This window comes from Penaeus japonicus, unplaced genomic scaffold (genome assembly GCF_977035675.1).
Source record: "Penaeus japonicus unplaced genomic scaffold, GWHDUDI00000001_assembly GWHDUDI00000001, whole genome shotgun sequence".
NCBI lineage: Eukaryota > Metazoa > Arthropoda > Malacostraca > Decapoda > Penaeidae > Penaeus > Penaeus japonicus.
In genome coordinates this window covers 38,384,934-38,404,933 of record NW_028234403.1, presented here as the reverse complement: position 1 = coordinate 38,404,933, position 20,000 = coordinate 38,384,934, and the positions used below count along the sequence as shown (strand labels likewise).

The 20,000-nt window shown below is 50.9% G+C and overlaps 1 protein-coding gene across 31 annotated transcripts in view; it reads right to left on the bottom strand.

The window, feature by feature from the left end:
- exd (PBX homeobox extradenticle) overlaps positions 1–20,000 on the bottom strand; it is a 442,217-nt gene that overhangs the window by 28,832 nt on the left and 393,385 nt on the right. For all 31 annotated transcript variants that reach the window (XM_086539889.1, XM_086539884.1, XM_086539871.1 and 28 more), the window contains one exon: positions 15,591–15,829. In XM_086539889.1, coding sequence (XP_086396015.1) covers positions 15,591–15,829 — 239 coding nt within the window. The remainder of the gene's footprint in view (positions 1–15,590; positions 15,830–20,000) is intronic.

Here is a 20,000-nt window from a genome sequence, read left to right as displayed (position 1 = left end):
AGCGTGAGGCGTGGGTTGGGTTCGCTGGTCGCCGCCACCTGGCACTGTTTATGGCAGCGTGGCATCTTAAATCTGTTTACCAAGCAGATGAGCCTCCCGAGGTGATAACTTGCGCCACCTTATGAGTTCTCTCGCCTCGGGTTTTGACAGCCTCCGCGACACGCCAGAAGGAGGAGGAGCCTCGCCGCCTGAATCTTAATCAGCCCCTTCAGCGAGGCTATTATAACGAGTCGGCAGCCCTTGTGTATGCACCTCCGCGCACCCTCTCCCCCGAGTCTGAAGTGACCAGGGGGAAAAACGGCAAATGGAAAAACTGCCAATACTAAAATCAATATAGCATGGCCCCGCGTCCCTCTACTGCTGTCGAGGTCAAAACACATTTAATATAACGGCTTGATTTTTTCCCTCTAACTCCTCCAAGTGCTCGCTTCTCTCTCTCTCTCTCTCTCTCTCTCTCTCTCTCTCTCTCTCTCTCTCTCTCTCTCTCTCTCTCTCTCTCTCTCTCTCTCTCTCTCTCTTATCCCTCCCTCCATCTGCGAGACAATATCACAGCGCAACTTACTAAATGCTTTGCTCAAGAGAGGCCTCGTTCCTCCCCTTCATGCTCCTGACCTTTATTCCCCCCGCTCTCTCTCTCTCCTCTTTCCCTCCGCTTCTCTTGGTTTCTTCCCTTTTCGCCCCCCCCCCCATCCGCAGAGGCAGCGTCCCTCCTGGAGCAGTGGGCCCGTAATACCTTGGTGGCGGGTCCACACAATAGCGCAATACTCGTTGGCCATTACGCTAAGCCCGGGATCTCCGCCTCTCTCGCACTCCTCCACAATTTATCACAACATACCTTTTTCCCACGTGCACCGTCTCGCACCCTCTCTTGGTACACATCCCATGTGCGGCCACAAACATGAGCGTTCACCCATTAGTACTAACTACACGCCAATCAATATCCAGACTACAGGCAAACAACGAAACACACGTGCGTAGCTGCATGGGACGTACCCAGAACCCCAACGCCGAGAGCTCACCGCCGGGCCACTGCTAACACCAACCTCGCCAGAATCTATGCCTTCAGCATCCCTTTAATAACATACCATCTTTGCTATTCACAAGCACCACGGAGTGTTCTTGCAATTATTCGCTTGCACTCGTCCACCGCGTCTTTGCAATACGACATCTGTGTCTAAATTGGTCTAATGTAGAGATTCACTCGTACCCTACTTTAGGTTATCTGGAGAGGAATATCGTGAACTGGGAAATATTGATTAAGGTATTTAAGAATATAAGGACATTCAATAGAATATGGAAAATGATTTCAACATATCTCTTTTGCCTCTTATAGCACGAGGGAACAACATAATGTACATATCGAATTTCCTTTAAGCGTGACATTAAACTTTCCTAGTATCAAGAAAATACTATCTTACGCTTTCCAAAACTTGCTCTTTCCTTAACGCATCCTTCCAGCCGCTTAACGGATTCTCCCCGGGACGCGAGAGGACGAGGGCGCAGCCGACCTCCCTCCGTTGACTGCTGTCCAGGGAAGGAGGACTCAGAACTCGTGACGGCGGCCAGAGCGGAAGGCCTGCCGGTCTCTGGGTCAGGCCGTCCATAAAGGGGGTTAGGGAAAGGGGAAACGTGGGAGGGGATAGCCTTGGGTTGCGCAGAGATGTGGCTTAAATTCGGATGAAGGCTACTACAACCATGGCCATGCAGCGTGCAATAAGGATCAGCCATGAGAAGAGGGGAAGCGCGGAGGCGAGGGACCTACACTGACTAGGTGTGATGGTTGTTTACATGTTCGACACAGCAGGGCAGCATCCTTTCCCTCCCTTGCAACCAAACGGGTACTCTTAAAGGGGATGGGATATCGACGTAAAAACACCGTCGATTTCGAGGGTTTATCTGAGGAGATTCTTCATTTTTTTTCTCTCTTCCTCCTCCTCCTCCTCCTTCTTCCTTACTCTCTCACCCCTCACCCCCACCACACTCTCCCCGGCGCCCGCCAGTGGGTCGGAAAGGCGGCGCAATATACTTGGGGATCAATTAAGGAAAGCCTAGGGATCCAGAGCGCCCTAATTAAGGCGCGTCTAGTAACCTGTCCGCAACCCGCCGCTCCCAACTCCCTTCTGATACCACCCGCAGTACCAGCCACTTCATACCACTAAGACTCCAGTGGCAACTTCTAATCATATGGCCTAATGGCCTGTCAATCTCGCGCACTAATAATGTCTAGCAAAATTCCGTTAACTTCCAAAGCAATCTATCTGACAGTCTACGTGTAGTGACAGTGAACCACTAATTATCCTGACAGTCTACTAGAGGGGACTAGATATATGTGTGTGTACGTGTGTGTGTAATATATATATATATAATATATTATATATATATATATATATATATATATATATATATATATATTAATATATATATATAATATATATATATATATATATATATATATATATATATATTATATATATATATATATATATGTGTGTGTGTGTGTGTGTGTGTGTGTGTGTGTGTGTGTGTGTGTGTGTGTGTGTGTGTGTGTGTGTGTGTGTGTGTGTGTGTGTGTGTGTGTGTGTGTGTATGTGTGTATATATATGTATATATGTATGTATGTATATATGTATGTATATTTGTATGTATATATATATATATATATATATATATATATATATATATATATATATATCTTTATAACATACAAATATATGTATATATATATGTAATAACCATATAGTTCCTCAGCTAAAAATACAACCCCCCTCCCCACCACGCAGCCCGCTCCGACCCTCCTCCCTCCCCCCTTCCCTCCCTCCCGCGTAAGAAAGAAATCCCCCGAAGTAATCCCACCAGATGGGGCGCCTCATTACACGAGGGGAGGCAGGGGGGATTAATGGATTTGTTAAATTGAGTTCCATGTTTTATTAATCCCGAACAACACTGCCTCCCTTATTTCAGAATGTATTCATTATCGACTTCCACTTCTCCTTCGCATTCCTTCTTCTTTCCCGGACCGACCGACGGACGCTAAGAACCAAAACATCCGGAGTTGCCTTGATCGCCGTCCAGAGAGAAGATCCGGGAACCCCGCACGGGTGGTCCTCGGGGACATCTGATGCCCCCCCCACTCCTCCCATCCCCCCCACACACACATCGACTGGATGATGACCGTCAACGATGACGACGCTGCGGTGTATACGCCTACCCCCTCCCCTCCCCCCCCTCAGACAGATGGTCCTCGACACCGCTTCGTCTGAACCTCGTCAGCGGCGTCGTCAGACATATACATAGAGAGGGAGAGAGGAGGAAGGATGAGAGAGGGAGAGGGGGGAAGGAGAGGGAGAGGGGGGACAAAGAGAGGGAGAAGGGGGGAAGGAGAGGGAGAGAGGGGACAAAGAGAGGGAGAAGGGGGGAAGGAGAGGGAGAGAGGGAGAGAGGGAGAAAGGAGGAGAGAGAGAGAGAGGGAGAGAGAGAGAGAGAGAGGGAGAGAGAGAGAGAGAGAGAGAGAGAGAGAGAGAGAGAGAGAGAGAGAGAGAGAGAGAGAGAGAGAGAGAGAGAGAGAGAGAGAGAGAGAGAGAGAGAGAGAGAGAGAGAGAGAGAGAGAGAGAGAGAGAGAGAGAAAGGAATAGAGAGAAAGAGAGACATAAAGAGAGATAGAGAGGTTTTAAAAAAGTTAGAGTGAGCGTGTGTGTTTTTGTGTGTGTCGCACACACGCGTGCGCTCTATGCCTTGTCTTACAATAGGTTCCTGGCCTAGGCCAACATAATTAACAACTGTCTAAGCAAGTATTCCGCGCAGCATTTCCATAAAGTTACCAAATTTTAGGGACTTATTTACATATTCAAAGGGGCCGCTAGAGTATCAGTAGTAACGACCACGCTGCTTACTTCAAGGCAATTACAAATTTGAAAGTTGTGAAAACGTGAATATTCCAATTTTTCTTTTTTCAACAACATAAAATACTTAAGCAGCAAGCTAAATACTGCCTGGTCTAGCATACGTGGAAAGCCCGCTCTCTCTCTCTCTCTCTCTCTCTCTCTCTCTCTCTCTCTCTCTCTCTCTCTCTCTCTCTCTCTCTCTCTCTCTCTCTCTCTCTCTCTCTATATCTATATATATATATGTGTGTGTGTGTGTGTGTGTGTGTGTGTGTGTGTGTGTGTGTGTGTGTGTGTGTGTGTGTGTGTGTGTGTGTGTGTGTGTGTGTGTGTGTGTGTGTGCGTGTGCGTGCGCATGTGACCTTTTCCCCACTGCCTTTTGACCACTTCCTCGGCTAAGGTTCAGGTATGGGAGGTACGCCGCATTATAAGAGTATAATTGAGAGGGTGATACACTTAAGAATTTCCAAAGGATCAGACAAGGCCCCGTGACTTGCATGGCTCCAATAAAACCCGGCAGACAATCCTGGCAGAAGGGTCCTGACACATCCCAGCAGCTGTAATCAAGGCTGGTGGCAGCATTCATCCCGGGCCTTTGTCAAGCCGCTCAAAGGACAAGCGATCGCCAGCGACAGGTCAGTGGAAAGTGTACCTGTGATGCTGTGTGGTATTTGGCGACCACCTATCCTCACAAAAGAAGTCTAATCTCAGACCGTCTTGGAACCAGAAAAAAAGTTCTAGCGATACGAAGAACAGGAAAGAGGCAATGTCTTCAGAAATCAAATGGATGACGAGCATTATATATCAGATGCTGACGATGTCCTTATGGTGAAACACTCGTAGACAGAATAGCGTCGTTCGAGAACCAGCGGTCTGAGTCACGTCACCATCAACTATCAACGCTAGTCAACTCCGTTTCATCATACAGCGTCCTGCAAGCCCACACCTCACGTGGACTATCTCCCCACTATTATTAGGACCTGTCCTCTCATGTACCTTTCCCTTGTTTTTGTTTCCAGCCTACAGCACGTCGAATTTCAAAACACTCTCGGTACCGTGTTGATGATAAAAAAAGGCCGGTATACTCGTTAACTCGCACATGTTAGTTTCATCAGGCAAGTCAGTTTATGATGCCGATATTCGTATGAGGACTAAAGACAACGCAAAGAGCGTAAGGAAATTTCGATTCCGCAGCAAGGGCGGCAGCATGGGAAGGCCCATCACACCCAACGCAGGAGCAGCGCAGCGTGTCAAATGTGAGTGGCTACAGCAAGGCTTTCGGTGCCGCCTCGACACTTTCATTATGCTTCGTGACCACCACACTGCCTAGAGTCAACATGCCTTGTCCACCAAGATAAACAAACCTGTCACACGCTCCACTGATCAACAAACACACCTACTTCCCTCAACACCACAACTAAATCGCTTTTCCATGCTGAACAGCCTCCCTCCTTGTCACTAGAACAGCACCGCCTCTTGCCCTCGTACAGCACTGCCTAGCATAGAGAGAGTTGCAAGACAAGAAGAGTGGAATGGATCGTTGGCGTTGATATCTTCTTCTTAAGGAACAATGATTATTATACGGATACCACTGGCCTGTAATCGTCTAAAAATTATAGTCGTTGTGATAGCTCCCCCGTGCTCGTGGCATTTTGAAGTAGATCATCACCTGAGGTAAACAACGCGAGGCGATCCGAAGACTACATCCCTTACAGCTATTCAAGATACCGCACCCTTAATCAGTGACAAGGAAAAGGGCGATTTCCCCCTTCACTACACACCCAGTACTTTCTATGAGCATTATTGTATCACGAGTGACCACGTCCCCCCACCCCGCCCCCGGTCGTGTCCCTAGCCTGCCACACTTGGCTTTTGCTTCACTTAATTGCAGACGAAGGGGATCATTCCGTATGCCAGATGCTTCGCCAGTAAAAAGAGAGAGCCAAAATAACTGCAGTAAAGCGAGGGTTCAGAGAAAGAACAAGAAAAAAGGATAACAGATATAAGCCTCCGACGTGTGTGGTGAGGGAAAAATCGTGCCATTTCTATTCCGTGTGTGGCCGGGCGTCCAGGTCGGGGCGACGGCCCAGCTGGGGGAGATGGTGCAGGTCTCGCCATCTGCGTCACACAATCCGCCCCTCAACACTCCTCACGCCCATCGCCCCTCCCTCCCTCCCAAGGCGTGTGCTCAAAAACGATAGTCCGGCTACATTGTGTGCCGCGAGAGCCCACACTCCACTCCCCCGTCGCCGCCTCTGCTTCCCCTGTGAGGCTTATAACATTCAACGCCCCGTTACCATATCAGCGACTCCAAGTGCCGAGCTGCCGCACGGGCCACGGGGAGCCGACACCTACGCTGGTGTCGGCGCATTTGTGGAAATCGCCAATTAATCTACCGCAACGACAGAAACGCCTGGATTATCTTTCTCCGTCGATCCGCAATGCCCTCTGACGCCCCAACGGCTCCTGAAGGGACACCCCTCGACCGGCACAGAGAGCAAGCAATCCCCCTCCCGCAAGGCTCACGTAGGGCCTGGGGAAGACGCCCCCTCGCCAGATATATGGCCACATCAGTCCACCACAGCCGAGTCGCCGCCTCGCAAAACGAACAAAAGCGGGGAGTCAAAATAATAATTACACACACACATAGTTTGTAATCCAATATAGCGGCAACAAGCCAGGTACAACATTCCCGCCATCACGGCCTCGATACCAATGGTGTGGCATCCACGTAACAGCGCGGCGTGGCCAGCGACTGCTCCCCTGCAATAATTCAATAGCGCGGCCCACTCGGCAATATTACACGTGGTGACTGACAGCCGCGGGAGGAGGGGGAGGATGCACGGCCAGGGGATACCTCGAGGGGGAGGGGAGTGGGGGAGGGGGGATAGCGCCGCTCCTTATTCCGTATTCAATATTTGGCCGGTCACTGAGCCCACGTTCTACCGAGGGCCGCCATGTGTGTGTGTGGCGTAAGAGGCGGAATAAATATTAATAATGCTAATTCCCAGGAAACTTTGATCTCGCTTTGATCCCGCAGAGAAGACACACAGGCGCTCGACACGGACGAGTTGGAAACCCTTTCCATACACACACAGCGGTTAAGGATACATGTCGTGCCAATTTATGCAATATTCATTATTAAAAAAAAAAATTGTTTTCGATGAATTTCAAACCGAGTTTACACATATGAAAGGAATGTGACAGAGTGGAGGATAACGCGCAACAGCGAGAGAAAGGAAGAAAGGGGGGCGGGGAGGTAAGGATGGGAGAATGGTTGGATGGAGGAAGAAAAACAGAAAGGGAGAATGGGAAAAAGGGAGAAAAGGAATGAAGGAAGAGAGAGGACGGGAGGAAGGCAGGAGAGGGGGGGATGACAAAAGTAAAGTTAAAGAGAGAAAGAGAGAGGGTAAAAAGATAAATGTACATAGATAGACAGATAGAGAATAAAGATAGGTGGAATGTATGAATGAATCGCGGGAGGGCGGGGGGGAGTCAACAGTCGAGCAGCAGAAAAGAGAGAAACCGAGCACACTGAGCGCCACAATGATACGGGCAGAGTAAGAGTATGAGAGCCGCAAGAGAGAAAGATGAAGAGAGTTACAAGAGAGCCGTAAGAGGGAAATAGTAAGAAAGTTGCAAGAGAAAGATTGAGAGTTGCTACAGAAAAAGATTATAAAAGCTGCAAGATAGAAAGATAAAGGGGGTTGCAATTTAGAAAAAAATAAAGAGTTGCAAGACAGGAAGAGAAATGAAGGGAAACAAAGTGTGACAAATGCAAGTATGAGGATCAGAATGAAAAAAAATATGGATACAGAAAAGTGAGAAGATAGAGATGGCGAGCGAGAATGAAAAATAAAGAAAAGGAAAAAAAAACAGAAAGGGAAGGAGAAGGAAAGGGAGAGAGGGAGGGAAGATGAAAGAGAAAGTAAGAAAGCGAGAGTATGATATATAAAGAAAGAAACTTAGAGACTAAGAGCGAGAGAGAAAGAGAGAGAGGAAAAGAGAGGAAAAGAGAGAGAGAAAAAAAGAGACGGAAAGAGAGAGAGAAAAAAAAAAGAGAGACAGAGAGAGAGAGAAAGAAAGAGAGAGAGAGAGAGAGAGAGGGGGGGGGGGAAGAGAGAGAGAGGGAAAGAGAGAGAGAGGGAAAGAGAGAGAGAGAGAGAGAGAGAGAGAGAGAGAGAGAGAGAGAGAGAGAGAGAGAGAGAGAGAGAGAGAGAGAGAGAGAGAGAGAGAGAGAGAGAGAGAGAGAGAGAGAGAGAGAGAGGGAAAGAGAGAGAGCGCCTTAAAAATCCCCGCTCTGAAACTCCCGCACTGGAGGTAACAAAGGCAGGCCGTGATGGACGTTCGCTTCGCTATTTCTGACTCAAAATTGCCTCCGTGAAATACTTGCGCTTCGGGGACGTGGCTGGAATACGGCGCTCCTCGAACTGCGCGGAGACAACAGGGGCGGACGGGGGAGAGAGGCTGGGGAGAGGACGGGGGAAAGAGGATGGGACGGGGAGACAGAGCAGGGAGAGAGCGGATGGGGAGAGAGACGGAGGGGAGATAGGGTCGGGAGAGAGGACGGGGAGATGGAGCCGGGATAGAGGATGGGGAGGAGAGGCCATAGCAGAGCGGGGGCGGAAAAGGGGAGAGGGGAGTGTGGGGTGAAGTGGGGAGACTAAGGGGACAGGGGGAGAGGACACGCTGAAGGAAAAGAGGGGGTTCTGGGGAAGAATGCGAAGGAGGACGCGGCTGTAGAGAGGGAAAATAAGGGTGGAAATGGTTTGGAGTAGAAGAGGGAGACGGTGAGAGGACGGGAGATGACAGGGCGATAGGAGAACGACGAAGACGACAGACTAAAGAAGCGAGAAAAGTGGAGAGAGGGACGGAAGGAGGGTGGGAGCATCGAATAGAGAGATGGAGAAAGGAACGGAGGTGAAATGAGAAGAGATGAAGAGAGGAAGAGAGGCGGGCAGGGTGAGGAGAGAGACGGGAGATAGGAGCACCAGAGTGAGAAGGGGAGGCTGGGGAAGCTGCGAGATTTGAAGAGATTAGTGGAGCTAGAGACGGGTGAGAACGAGTCGGCTTGGGCTCGCGGGAGAAACGGTATATAGGGAAAAGGGTCACAGATGGGAGAAGAAGGCAAGGCTTAAACAGCGAAAGGAACTGTTTCAGAGGCCGCTGTGAGTCAAGTGCTGAGACGCAAGCTGGATGTGGAGATATTTTCGCAGTAAGTCCAAGACTTTTATTCTGGATTAGCGTCCAAAGGGTTAAAAGGCAAGGGATGTGACTACACAAAGCCAACGCAAGTAAAAAAACACATGAAAATAGACAAGTGACTGCTAACTACAGCGGTTCTCTCAAAGGAGGATACACAATCCTATCTTGGAGAGACCGAAGAACGCCAACACACAGCACCGGGAATCGAGCGTGCGGCAGCGGCAGAGAGACACTGAAACAATATCGGCTTTGTTGCCAAAGTGGAAGGTCCTCGCGGGATATTATGAAATGTGGGTGCAAGTGTCCGTAGACTTTCAGATCGTCCCGAATCCTTTCTCTAAAGCATTTTCTTGGGGTACCATGATCATATTCATCGCAAGAGGATGAAGCATTATTCGACGGCATTTAGCTGGTGACGTAGATTACGATTACCATTAACATAAACGACTAACCTTATCTAATACTGATAAAAAAATGAAATATGAATCAAAGATAGCGAAATAAAATCTCGAATCCTCATCCTAAAAGCACGAAGAATAAATCAGTAGTCACCCATCACTGTCCAAACTATAAAAAAAAGATAACATCCAAAAGAAAAAAAAACGAAGTAAGCAAAAGCAAGCATAAAGATCGAGACGGACAGAGAAACACACACAGACGGACACAGACGACCTCCGCGCTACCGCTGGCTGTATCAGGGCTGGCGGCATCTCCTTCCACCCCCAATCGAACGAGAACAATCTTGGGCGCCTCGGCCAAAGTCTTCTGCTGAACATAAATTACGGTCACGAAAACCATACCGAGTCAGACTTCGGCATCTTCACATTCAATCTCAGAGTTCATTTTGTGATGGCATCGCTTTGCCGCACGACGCGACGGGACGCTTCTGGGGTAGGCAGGCAGGCAGGCAGGCAGGCAGGGAGGGAGGGAGGGAGGAAAAGAGGGAAGGGGAGGGAAGTGAAGGGAAGGGACGGGAAGGGACGGGACGGGAAGGGAAGGAGTGGAGTGGAGTGAAGGGACAGGAAAGGAGAGGAGGGGATGAAATAGGGAGGGAAAGGGTAGGATGATTGGAAGGGAGGGCGAGGGAGTTTGGGAAGGACAGGATAGGACAGAGGAGGAAAGGAGGGAGGGATAGGGGGAAAGATTGGGAAAGAAAGAAAGAGAAAGAAAGGAAGAAAGAGATAGAGAAATAGAGAGAGAGAAAGAGAGAGAGCGCTCTGGGTACAGGGTGGAGTGGGTAGCCAGGGTGGAAGTCGTATTTGAAGAAAGTCAACACGAAAGCACTGGGAAATGTGTTTATTTGGGAGTAAGAGCGCGAGACGAATGGAGGTGGAAGAGGAAGCAGAGTTCACCTAAAACCTTCCCGACGGCCAAGAGTAAACAAACAAAAAAACAAACAACAACAACAAAAATAACACCTGCTTTCCGTAAAACTGGAATAACGATCTCATGAATTAACCCCCCCCTCCCCCTCCAACATATATCAGGCTAAAACTGGATTGGGTCCTCAGCTCCCAGCACTTCAGTCACACCAGGAATCGCCGTCCCCATCTGAACGCCTAAGATAAAGAACAAACCCAGAGTTCGGATCATCCAAACAATCCGGAATTTACGCCCCGCATTTAAACGGCCACGGTTAAAGAATAAAGAAAAAAAAAGAAACTTGCAATTCTGCCAAGAGACGCGTGAGTAAGACTCGGCCAAAGCAGCCGGAACCAACAGGTAAAACGACAATAACATTAAACAAGGTAACAACCACAACACGGCCTTGCCACACTACTATGCAAAGAATTCCATATACGTTGACAAGGCTCGAAGGGGAGATATGGCGGGAGGGGAAGACGAGGGAGACAGCGGAGGGGTAGGGGAGAGGGGGAGAGACGAGGGAGACAGCGGAGGGAGAAAGCAGAGGGGAGGGGGAGGGGGAGGGGGAGGGGAAGGGAGAGAGAGAGAGAGGACGACTCGCTCTAGAGGGAAATGCGTAACGGGAGACACGCACAGGGAGGGACGGGAGGGTCACCGGAGGGAAAGACCGTAAGCGCCGCAGAGCAAGAAACGAAATTAAAGGAAAAAAAGGAAGAGGTAGAAAGTAAAGTAAAGTAAAGTAAGGATAAAAAGATTGAGAGAGAGAGAGAGAGAGAGAGAGAGAGAGAGAGAGAGAGAGAGAGAGAGAGAGAGAGAGAGAGAGAGAGAGAGAGAGAGAGAGAGAAAGTAGTTGGCAATAACTGTAACGGGTGAAGCATAGGCACCATAATGTAAATGTTAAGACTGTGGAAAAAGGGAACGGTTCTAATATTCCAAGCCAAGAGTGAAGCACGAGGGGAAGCTCTCACCAAGGCTTCGCGGGAAAGACGGAGGGAGGGAGAGATGGAAGGAGAGAGGGAAGGAGGGAGGGGGATAGATGGATGGATGGATGGATGGAGAGAGAAGGAGGGATGGAGGGAGGAAAGCGGGAGCGAGAGAGAGAAGGAGAGAAAGAGAGAGGGATGGAGGGCATTAGAGATGGAAAGCGGGAGGGAGAAATGGAATGATAGAGCGAGGGAGAAAATAAATGAGAGATAGAGGAAGGAAGGGAGGAAAGCATGGAGAGAGGAAAGGAAGGAGGAAGGGAGAGAGGCAGGAAGGAAGGATGGGAAGAGAAATAATTGAGATGCCAAAATAAAAAATAAAAAAGAGAAGCCTATGGAAAGCGGCTGAAGTGGAGGCGCTGGCTCGGGATTAGGATTAGGCGACGACGGAGGAAGAGGATGAAGGAGGGAGGAGGAGGGAGGAGGGAGGAGGGAGGAGGGACGAGGGAGGACGAAGGAGGGAGGGGGAGGTGGGAGGACGAAGGAGGGAGGAGGAGGGAGGAGGGACGAGGGAGGACGAAGGAGGGAGGAGGAGCTGGGAGGACGAAGGAGGGAGGAGGAGGTGGGGGGACGAAGGAGGGAGGAGGAGGTGGGGGGACGAAGGAGGGAGGAGGAGAAGGGAGGACGAAGGAGGGAGGAGGTGGGGGGAGGACGAAGGAGGGAGGAGGTGGGGGGAAGACGAAGGAGGGAGGAGGGATGACGAAGGAGGGGGGAAGGAAGGATAATTAGGGTGGGGGAGGATGAAGATGAAAGAGACGAGGGAGAGGGGAGGAGGAAAATAAGGGGAGAATAAAGAAGAATGGAGGAAGAGGAAGAATGGGAGACGGAAGAGGAGATATGGGGAAGAAGGGGAGAGAAAGAAAGAAAGAAAGAAAGAAGATAGAGACGGAGGAGGACGAGAAGCAGAATAAGGATTAACCAGGAGAGGCGGCGGGGAGGGCGGCGAGAAAAAAACAAGACCGAAACGGAGAGGAAAGGGAATCCGAAGGGGAAAAATGGAAAACAAAAGAAGCGTAAAATCAAGGCAGAACGTTCATGAGGATGGAGATGTGACATTAGAGGGTTAAGAGGCACGGGCAGCTAAAGAGGAAGAGTAAGAGGAAAGGGGAGGAGGAGAGGGGGGAGGAGGAGGAGGAAAGGGGAAGAGGGGAAGGGGGAAAATAAAATGAAGTAAAAGAGGCGGCGGAATAGGAGTGAAGGAAGAGAAGTAAAAAGCGGAATAAGATATGGTGAAGAAGAGAGAAGAAAGAGAAAGGAGAGCAGAAGGGGAAGTGAAAGTCAAGACATCGAGGGAGAGAGTGAGAGAGAGAGAGAGAGAGAGAGAGAGAGAGAGAGAGAGAGAGAGAGAGAGAGAGAGAGAGAGAGAGAGAGAGAGAGAGAGAGAGAGAGAGAGAGAGAGAGAGAGAGAGAGAGAGAGGAAGAGAGGGAGAGGAGGAGAGAAAGCAGAGAGAGAGAGAGAGAGAGAGAGAGAGAGAGAGAGAGAGAGAGAGAGAGAGAAGGGGGGGGGGCGAACGGGGAACAGGGGTAGGGGTCCCGGGTGAGATGAGGCCTAAGATATAGAGACGAGGACAGGAACGCAGACAGAGAGGGATGAGAGACGAGTAAAAAAAAAGTGATATGAGCGGAAGAAAGAGCGTATATAAGTGTGTTGACCCTCCAGAGCAGGAGCCTCAACCTGGATTTCCCGGTGATTAATGAAGGACATTTCGACGACCTGAGAGGAAAATGGAAAAGGAGAGGCAAGGGGAATCCGTCTTCCGGGCCTTCGCTACCATTCCTGGAGCCCTTCGCGAGGATGCTGCAGCCCCGGTATTCAAATTCCCGTCGAACATGACGTTTCGGTGGGGGGAGGAGGGAGGGAGGGAGGTTGCAGGGAGGCGGAAGGGAGGGGAAAGGGAAAGTGAGCTGGGGGGGGGGGCAGGTTTTGATAGAAGTTAGACTGAAAAAGGAAAGAAAAGGAAACGGGATAGGATATCGGTGAGAGATTTGAAAGAGGAATTAAAAGGATAAATTCAAATGCACAAGTGAGCGTGGGTGAGCGATGCGGGTAGCGTGGCGGGCGCGGCGGCGGAGATAATGAGGCCCGGTATCTGGTGTCAAAGCCCCTCGGGATGCCGCAGGGGTCAGGTAGGATGTAGCCGAGGTGCAATAATTAGTGTAGTTGAGTGCCGCTACCTCACCGCCTGTCACGCGCCGCTACAAATGATGCCACTTAACGGGCGAGCCGCTCACTCGCCCCTCGCGACCCCTGCGCCGCGATCCTTCTCCTCCCCCCGCCCACCCCCTCCTTCCCCTCTGCTTCACCAAGCACGCAGGTGAATGGAGTGACGACGCAAGACTCCGGGCGAGGTGGGTGGCGGTGCGTGAAAATCCCCGGCGTAGAATGGCACTGCTCGCCGCCCGCCGAATCTCCCGCACAAAACGAATGGCTGCACTTCATAACAGCCCCACTCAGCCCCGAGCCTACTCCATTACGGCCTCTTCGCCTCCTCCGCGCCTCCCTCCCTCCCGACCTCTCTCGCCTCAATGCTGACTCCTTCGCTTCCTCCAAGCCCCCCTCCATCCCTCCCTTGCCTCAATGCTGACTATTGCGGCCTCTTCGCCTCCCTCCCTCTCTCGCCTCAATGCTGACTCCTTCACCTCCCTCCCTTGCTTCAATGCTGACTATTACGGCCTCTTCGCCTCCCTCCCTCTCTCGCCTCAATGCTGACTCCTTCGCTTTCTCCAAGCCCCCCTCCATCCCTCCCTTGCCTCAATGCTGACTATTACGGCCTCTTCGCCTCCCTCCCTCTCTCGCCTCAATGCTGACTCCTTCGCCTCCCTCCCTCCCTCTCTCGCCTCAATGCTGACTCCTTCATCTCCCTCCCTTCCTCCCTCCCTCCCTCCCTTGCTTCAATGCTGACTATTACGGCCTCTTCGCCTCCCTCCCTCTCTCGCCTCAATGCTGACTCCTTCATCTCCCTCCCTTCCTCCCTCCCTCCCTCCCTTGCTTCAATGCTGACTATTACGGCCTCTGCGCCTCCCTCCCTCTCTCGCCTCAATGCTAACTCCTTCGCCTCCCTCCCTCCCTCGTCTCAATGCTGACTCCTTCGTCTCCACACCGCCTCCCTGTCCCCCTCCCTTCCTTGCTTCAATGCTGAATCCCTCGCCGTAGCATCCTACTTTCTTCAACGTCTTTCCTCCCCTACCTTTCTTTACAATTCTCCCTCACATTAGCCCCCCTCCTTCCCCCGCTTGCTCTTCTCTGCTGCCAGCCAACCCCTCCTCACCCACCTCCACCCCCTCCCCTCTCTTCCTCCTCCGTGATGACGACGGCGACGGCGGCGGTGGTGGTAGTGGTGGTAGTGGTGAGGGTGAAGGTGGTGACGGAAATGGTTGTGGTGACGCGGGATCCATTAGCAGGACAAGGGCGGCGGCGCGTGTGCTCAATATCTCAACGTCGGGGGGGAAAGCCACCCCTCCACACACCCCCACCCCCCCTCCCTTCCCTCGCCCGCCGCCGCCTTTGTGCCGCCGCCCGGGAAGAATATGAAGTAAGTCATTAAGCGTCTTGGCCGGGTTTTATCATTGGCCGACGCCATTTCTCCCCGTCACCAGCAAAGAAATCCGTAGGTGGTGCGGAAATCGTCTTCCGAGTCGGGTCGGGTCGGGTCGCGTCGGGTCAGGGTCGCGAGGCAGTGGCGGTGTCTTTTGATCCTAGCGTTTCGATCGGTTGTTTAGCTGATTTTACTGTTCGTTAACTTCAAGCAGCAAAAATGCCTGATATGTTAAAAATTATCTTGTACGAAATACCACGATCTATATCGATACTAAAACGTTATTTCATATCTTGACGCTTTCTATTTTTAAAATCTTATTCAATCTAACCAGCTTAACAAAAAGACACAAGAGCCAATTCTAACCAAGAGTAGTGATTGACATCCTAGGGGATAATGACATCAACTTCAACTGACAAACCACTAGCCTAGGCCTCTCTACCCCCCCTCCCCCACCCCGCGCTTATGAACACCCAATCTCAGTGCCAGACGGTTTTAACTTTCCGCCGCCCGCATCTGATCTTTCCGTTGATAGGAAAATGAAATAGACAGGTCCCCCCCCCCATTCTGATAATCCATCGCTGATATCAATAACCCATAACCCGGAAGTATGGAGACCTTACCTGTTCGTATTTCTCGAGCTCTTGATGGTATATCTGTCTGATCTGGGAGAGCTTAGCGCGGTAATCTGAATGCTCGATGGCGTTGTCTCCAGCACCTGCTGCAGCCGAGGCGTTTGCTGCGGCTCCCGCCCCTCCGCCCTTCTCGGGGCCCGCCACACCCTCGGCGATCAACATGTTGTCCAGGCGCATCAACTGTGGGTCCGGGGGCTCCTCCTCCTGAGTGTTCCGCAGCGACAACACTGAAAAGAGACAAAAGAGAAACGTTATTTCCACGGGCAAATATCTAACGGCTGAGGAAACAAGGTTCGGTGCCGCATCGCTCGTCCGTGGGCGGAGAGCAGAGCGAGGGCCTAAGATAAGACCCAATATGCTACCTTGCATGGGCGTAAAGCTAAATAAAAGTAAAAGATGCAATCCATTGGCGATCGAGGAAGCAGTTCGAAGCAAGGCAGGGGATGAGGCAGGGCCCTACAGAATAAAGTACAGGTAAGGTATGGGCGAATGCAGGAGTCAGAGAGAGGGGGGAGGGAGGGGGCTAGGAGGCGGAGGGAGGAGTCTGGTAAGAGCATGGTGGCCGTACATCAGTGTGACAAATGAGACAGGTAATAGCCCCTCTTTACTTCACTGTTTAATCAGCAAGTCCAGAAGTTGGGTATACCAGCGATTATTGTGATAATAAATATGAGGCTGCTGTGTAACCTTCCGCAGGTATAACTCACCCCTTCCACACAAATCTGTTCCCGGCCACATATTCACACTTATAACTGAATCCAGGAACATATATTTGCACAGCGGGGGAGTGGAAGGGGGGCACGGAGAGGGAAGGAGAGATGGAGGGGAAAGGGGGGAAGAAGAGAGGGAATGAGAGGGAATGATAGATAGAGAGAGAGAGAGAGAGAGAGAGAGAGAGAGAGAGAGAGAGAGAGAGAGAGAGAGAGAGAGAGAGAGAGAGAGAGAGAGAGAGAGAGAGAGAGAGAGAGGGAGAGAGGGAGAGAGAGAGAGAGAGAGAGAGAGAGAGAGAGAGGGAGAGGGAGAGAGAGAGAGAGAGAGAGAGATAAAAAGAGAGAAAGAGAGAGAAAGAGAGAGAGAGAAAGATAGAGAAAGAGAGAAAGAGAGAGAGAGAGGACACGGGGAGGGCACATGAAGTAATGGCGAGGAGAAGAGGGGATGGCGTGAACACTACAATAATTAACTAGGTTCTTAATGCGTCCGGCAAGTCAATGTGAAGCATGGGGGGGGGAGACACATGGCTGTGGAGGGGAGAGGGGATAGGGAGGGTAGGGAGAGGGAGAGAGGGAGGGAGGGAGGGGAGGAGCACGTGTACAAGAAGCCATTAAGCTTGATGGACAAGCTAGCATAATATTGGCAGCGCAACCTTCGCGAACTTCACGACAGAAAACCCCTCGAAAGGGAGAAACTTCAGCTTACTTCCGATGTCAGAGAAGCGCGTAGGGGGCGTGAGAAGAGTATAGCTTTTTATATGCACGTATTACTACGCAACCACGACTAGCACCACCCCGTTTCCAGCCCAGCCAGGGGACAAGAACCACCCTCATCGGGAGTTGGGGGTACATAGCGTGGGGTGCGGAGACGAGGGGAGGGGAGGGGAGAGGTTACAAGAACTCCTGTGGGTGTCGTACAGGTCTCCCTTGCCCCCCTCCCCCCTCCCCTGCAGAGTTCCCACGACGGCAGCCCCAGACCGTGGACAAGTGAAGAATGACTCCATGACACGCTAACCTTACGCTAACTCACACACCTGCCACTCCTCCCTCTACATCAATGTTTCACTCTTAACCTTTCACTCTAGCGTCCACCCAGACTGCAAATGCGCTACATCACACACTCAACCACCCTGTGTCTCGCCCTTGCTGTATTCAAGATCCTCATCAATGGTCTAATCTGATGTTGCGTCCCAGACGTACCCTCGTGCGTCGGCCTTTTTCCTTCGACTTCAGCTGTATGCTAATGATGCCTCCCTTCCCTTACGGTTTTAGTCCTGTTCAACACGAGGACTCTACTAGCGCTGTATTTTAAAACGTCGCTTGCAACAAAACACCCAACTTTCAGATGCGGAGACTTTGTACGAAGTGGAAAATAAGTGTAACGGTATGCATATTGCATAATGATGGCGAGGGAGAGCACTTGGACGAAGCTAAGTAAGAGGAGAGACGGCAAGGTGAGGCAAGGTGAGGCGAGGTGAAGTGAAAGGGGCTGAGAGGTCAGCTGCAAGAACCGGCTGTATAAAAGGGGAAAGGGAGGGGAAAATAACAGGAGGAATAACAGTAGTAATAAGAGCGGGAGGAAGTGGAAGAGGATGTGGAGGAGGAAATGCAAGAGGAGGAGAAGGATGTGTAGTAGAGAGTGGAAGCAGGAGGAGAAATAAAATACGGAGAACGAAGAACAAGAAAAAAGGAAATGAAGAAGAAGAAGAAAACAAGCATAAAAAGCGAGGGTTGCGAGGGCGAGGGAGAGCAATCCAAGGTAAGGGACAAAGCTCGAGGGCGAGGAAGCCTGGCGAAGGGAGCCTCCCCTCCCCGCTTAATAAGTTTAATAAGGCCACAGTGACTGCGGGCGGGTAAATTAAAGGTCCTGAGACGCGCGTTGCAACGTATTGGAGACATGCACGCCCCCCCCCCCCCCGCCCCCACCTGGAGGGATCAGGTCGGCACGCACGGAAACTCGGACATTATCTCGCCGCACTGCTGCCATCTTGCATCTACTTCACCGCTGCTTCTGCATTCTTGCACCTTCTGTATCATTACGAAGTATTTTCTTGCAATACTGTTGTAAACCTGTTTGTGTACGTCACCGCATGGCACGGTTTCTTCAACGCGTAAAAAAAATAAGAAAAATTGCGGTTGATATACTTCGTAGACACTGTCAATCATTTCTTATGGGAATTTCCATGAAGAAATACCTCCAATAAACCCTACGTTTGATAAGATTGCTCTGGCCGCAGCGCAAGGATAAAAAAGGAAAAAGAAAAAGGGAAAAGAAAATAACGCGAAAAAAAACAGTGACACGCCATCTATTCCGCCGAGGTTATATAGCGGATATGCCGTTTTGGAACTCCGATCTCTCACGTGGGCCCATAAATACCATCATCCTTTCATTACCCGAGTGGCGGATATCAAAGGGAATGAGGCATGACAGATTGATCCCAACATATCATTCCATCGGCCCGAAGGCTCCCCAGAGTACCTTGCAGCTTTTGTTTCCTCGGCAATCGACGGAGTGTCACGGCGTCGGGACTTCACTCGCTTCATTCCTCCCTTTCGCTCAGCAACAGGGAAATCCGCACGTGTCAAATTTGTAATTCTTTGCTTTTATGACATTAATGCGACAAATGGCCGTCTGGGCAATGAGAAACACACTGACTTCGCTGCTGATGTTCGACGACATCTCCTTCCTGTGACGTCACTCTTCCAGTAAATGCTTGTTAACATCAGTCAATTACAACACGAGTCTCCGCCGACACGTGGGTCCGAGCTCAAAGTAACGGACTAACTCCATCTTTAAAAAGTCCTCGTCAAGCTCCCACACTTTCAATGCCTTCAGGGTCGACATCACCCACCACTTTCTAGACGGTAAGATCTAGTTTACCGTTAGCAGTGCCGTGGAGGAGACCCTTCGGGAGCATGTGGGTTATCACTCTCGTAGCCCTGCAAGAATGAGAGCGTGGCAGTTTTGACAGGCGGGGTATGATTTCCATCTTTCATATAACCCGGTCACGGAAACTGATGGTTATACCAGGAGCGGCAGCCACAGAGTGTGGGGGACCTCGCTATGCCGGCACAGGCCACTGGGCGACCACCAAGGGCGTGTATGGGCTGATAGACCGGGCCATTAGATCAATTTTGATCGCGGAAACCCGGAATGGGAATCGAGAATGACATTCCAGGACCGGCGGGGGTAAAGCAGAGCGGGGAGGCCTGCTCGCTGTCCGGCCTGGCTCCGCTGACCACAACTTTCCTGTCATCGCAGAATCCATCACCCATGAAGGGCACAACCCATTATACAAAAAACCGGCTAAGAACAATCAGCCACACGCAAGCTTTCATGTCTTCCTCCGGCCTGATATTGCAGCTGGCAACAGAGTAGGAGGCAGAGAGAGGGGGAAATAAGAGGGCTAGTCAGGGGTCAAAGCACTGGGCCGAGGGAAACGTTCACAGGGCGAAAACGACCAGCCCCCAACACGTGACTCCTCCAAGCAACGCACACATGCCACCCTAATGTACCACCTGGGGAGGGTATACGGAGGGTTAGAAGGGGGGGGGCAACATTGATACGCTCACCCCTATGTATTCATACACAGTCCCCAAGGTCCCATTCAAATTTACAATTTATATGAAAATGCGAGTGTAAAAAAGTACACAATGAAAAAACCCTCCCTTGCTGCGTTGCAAAATA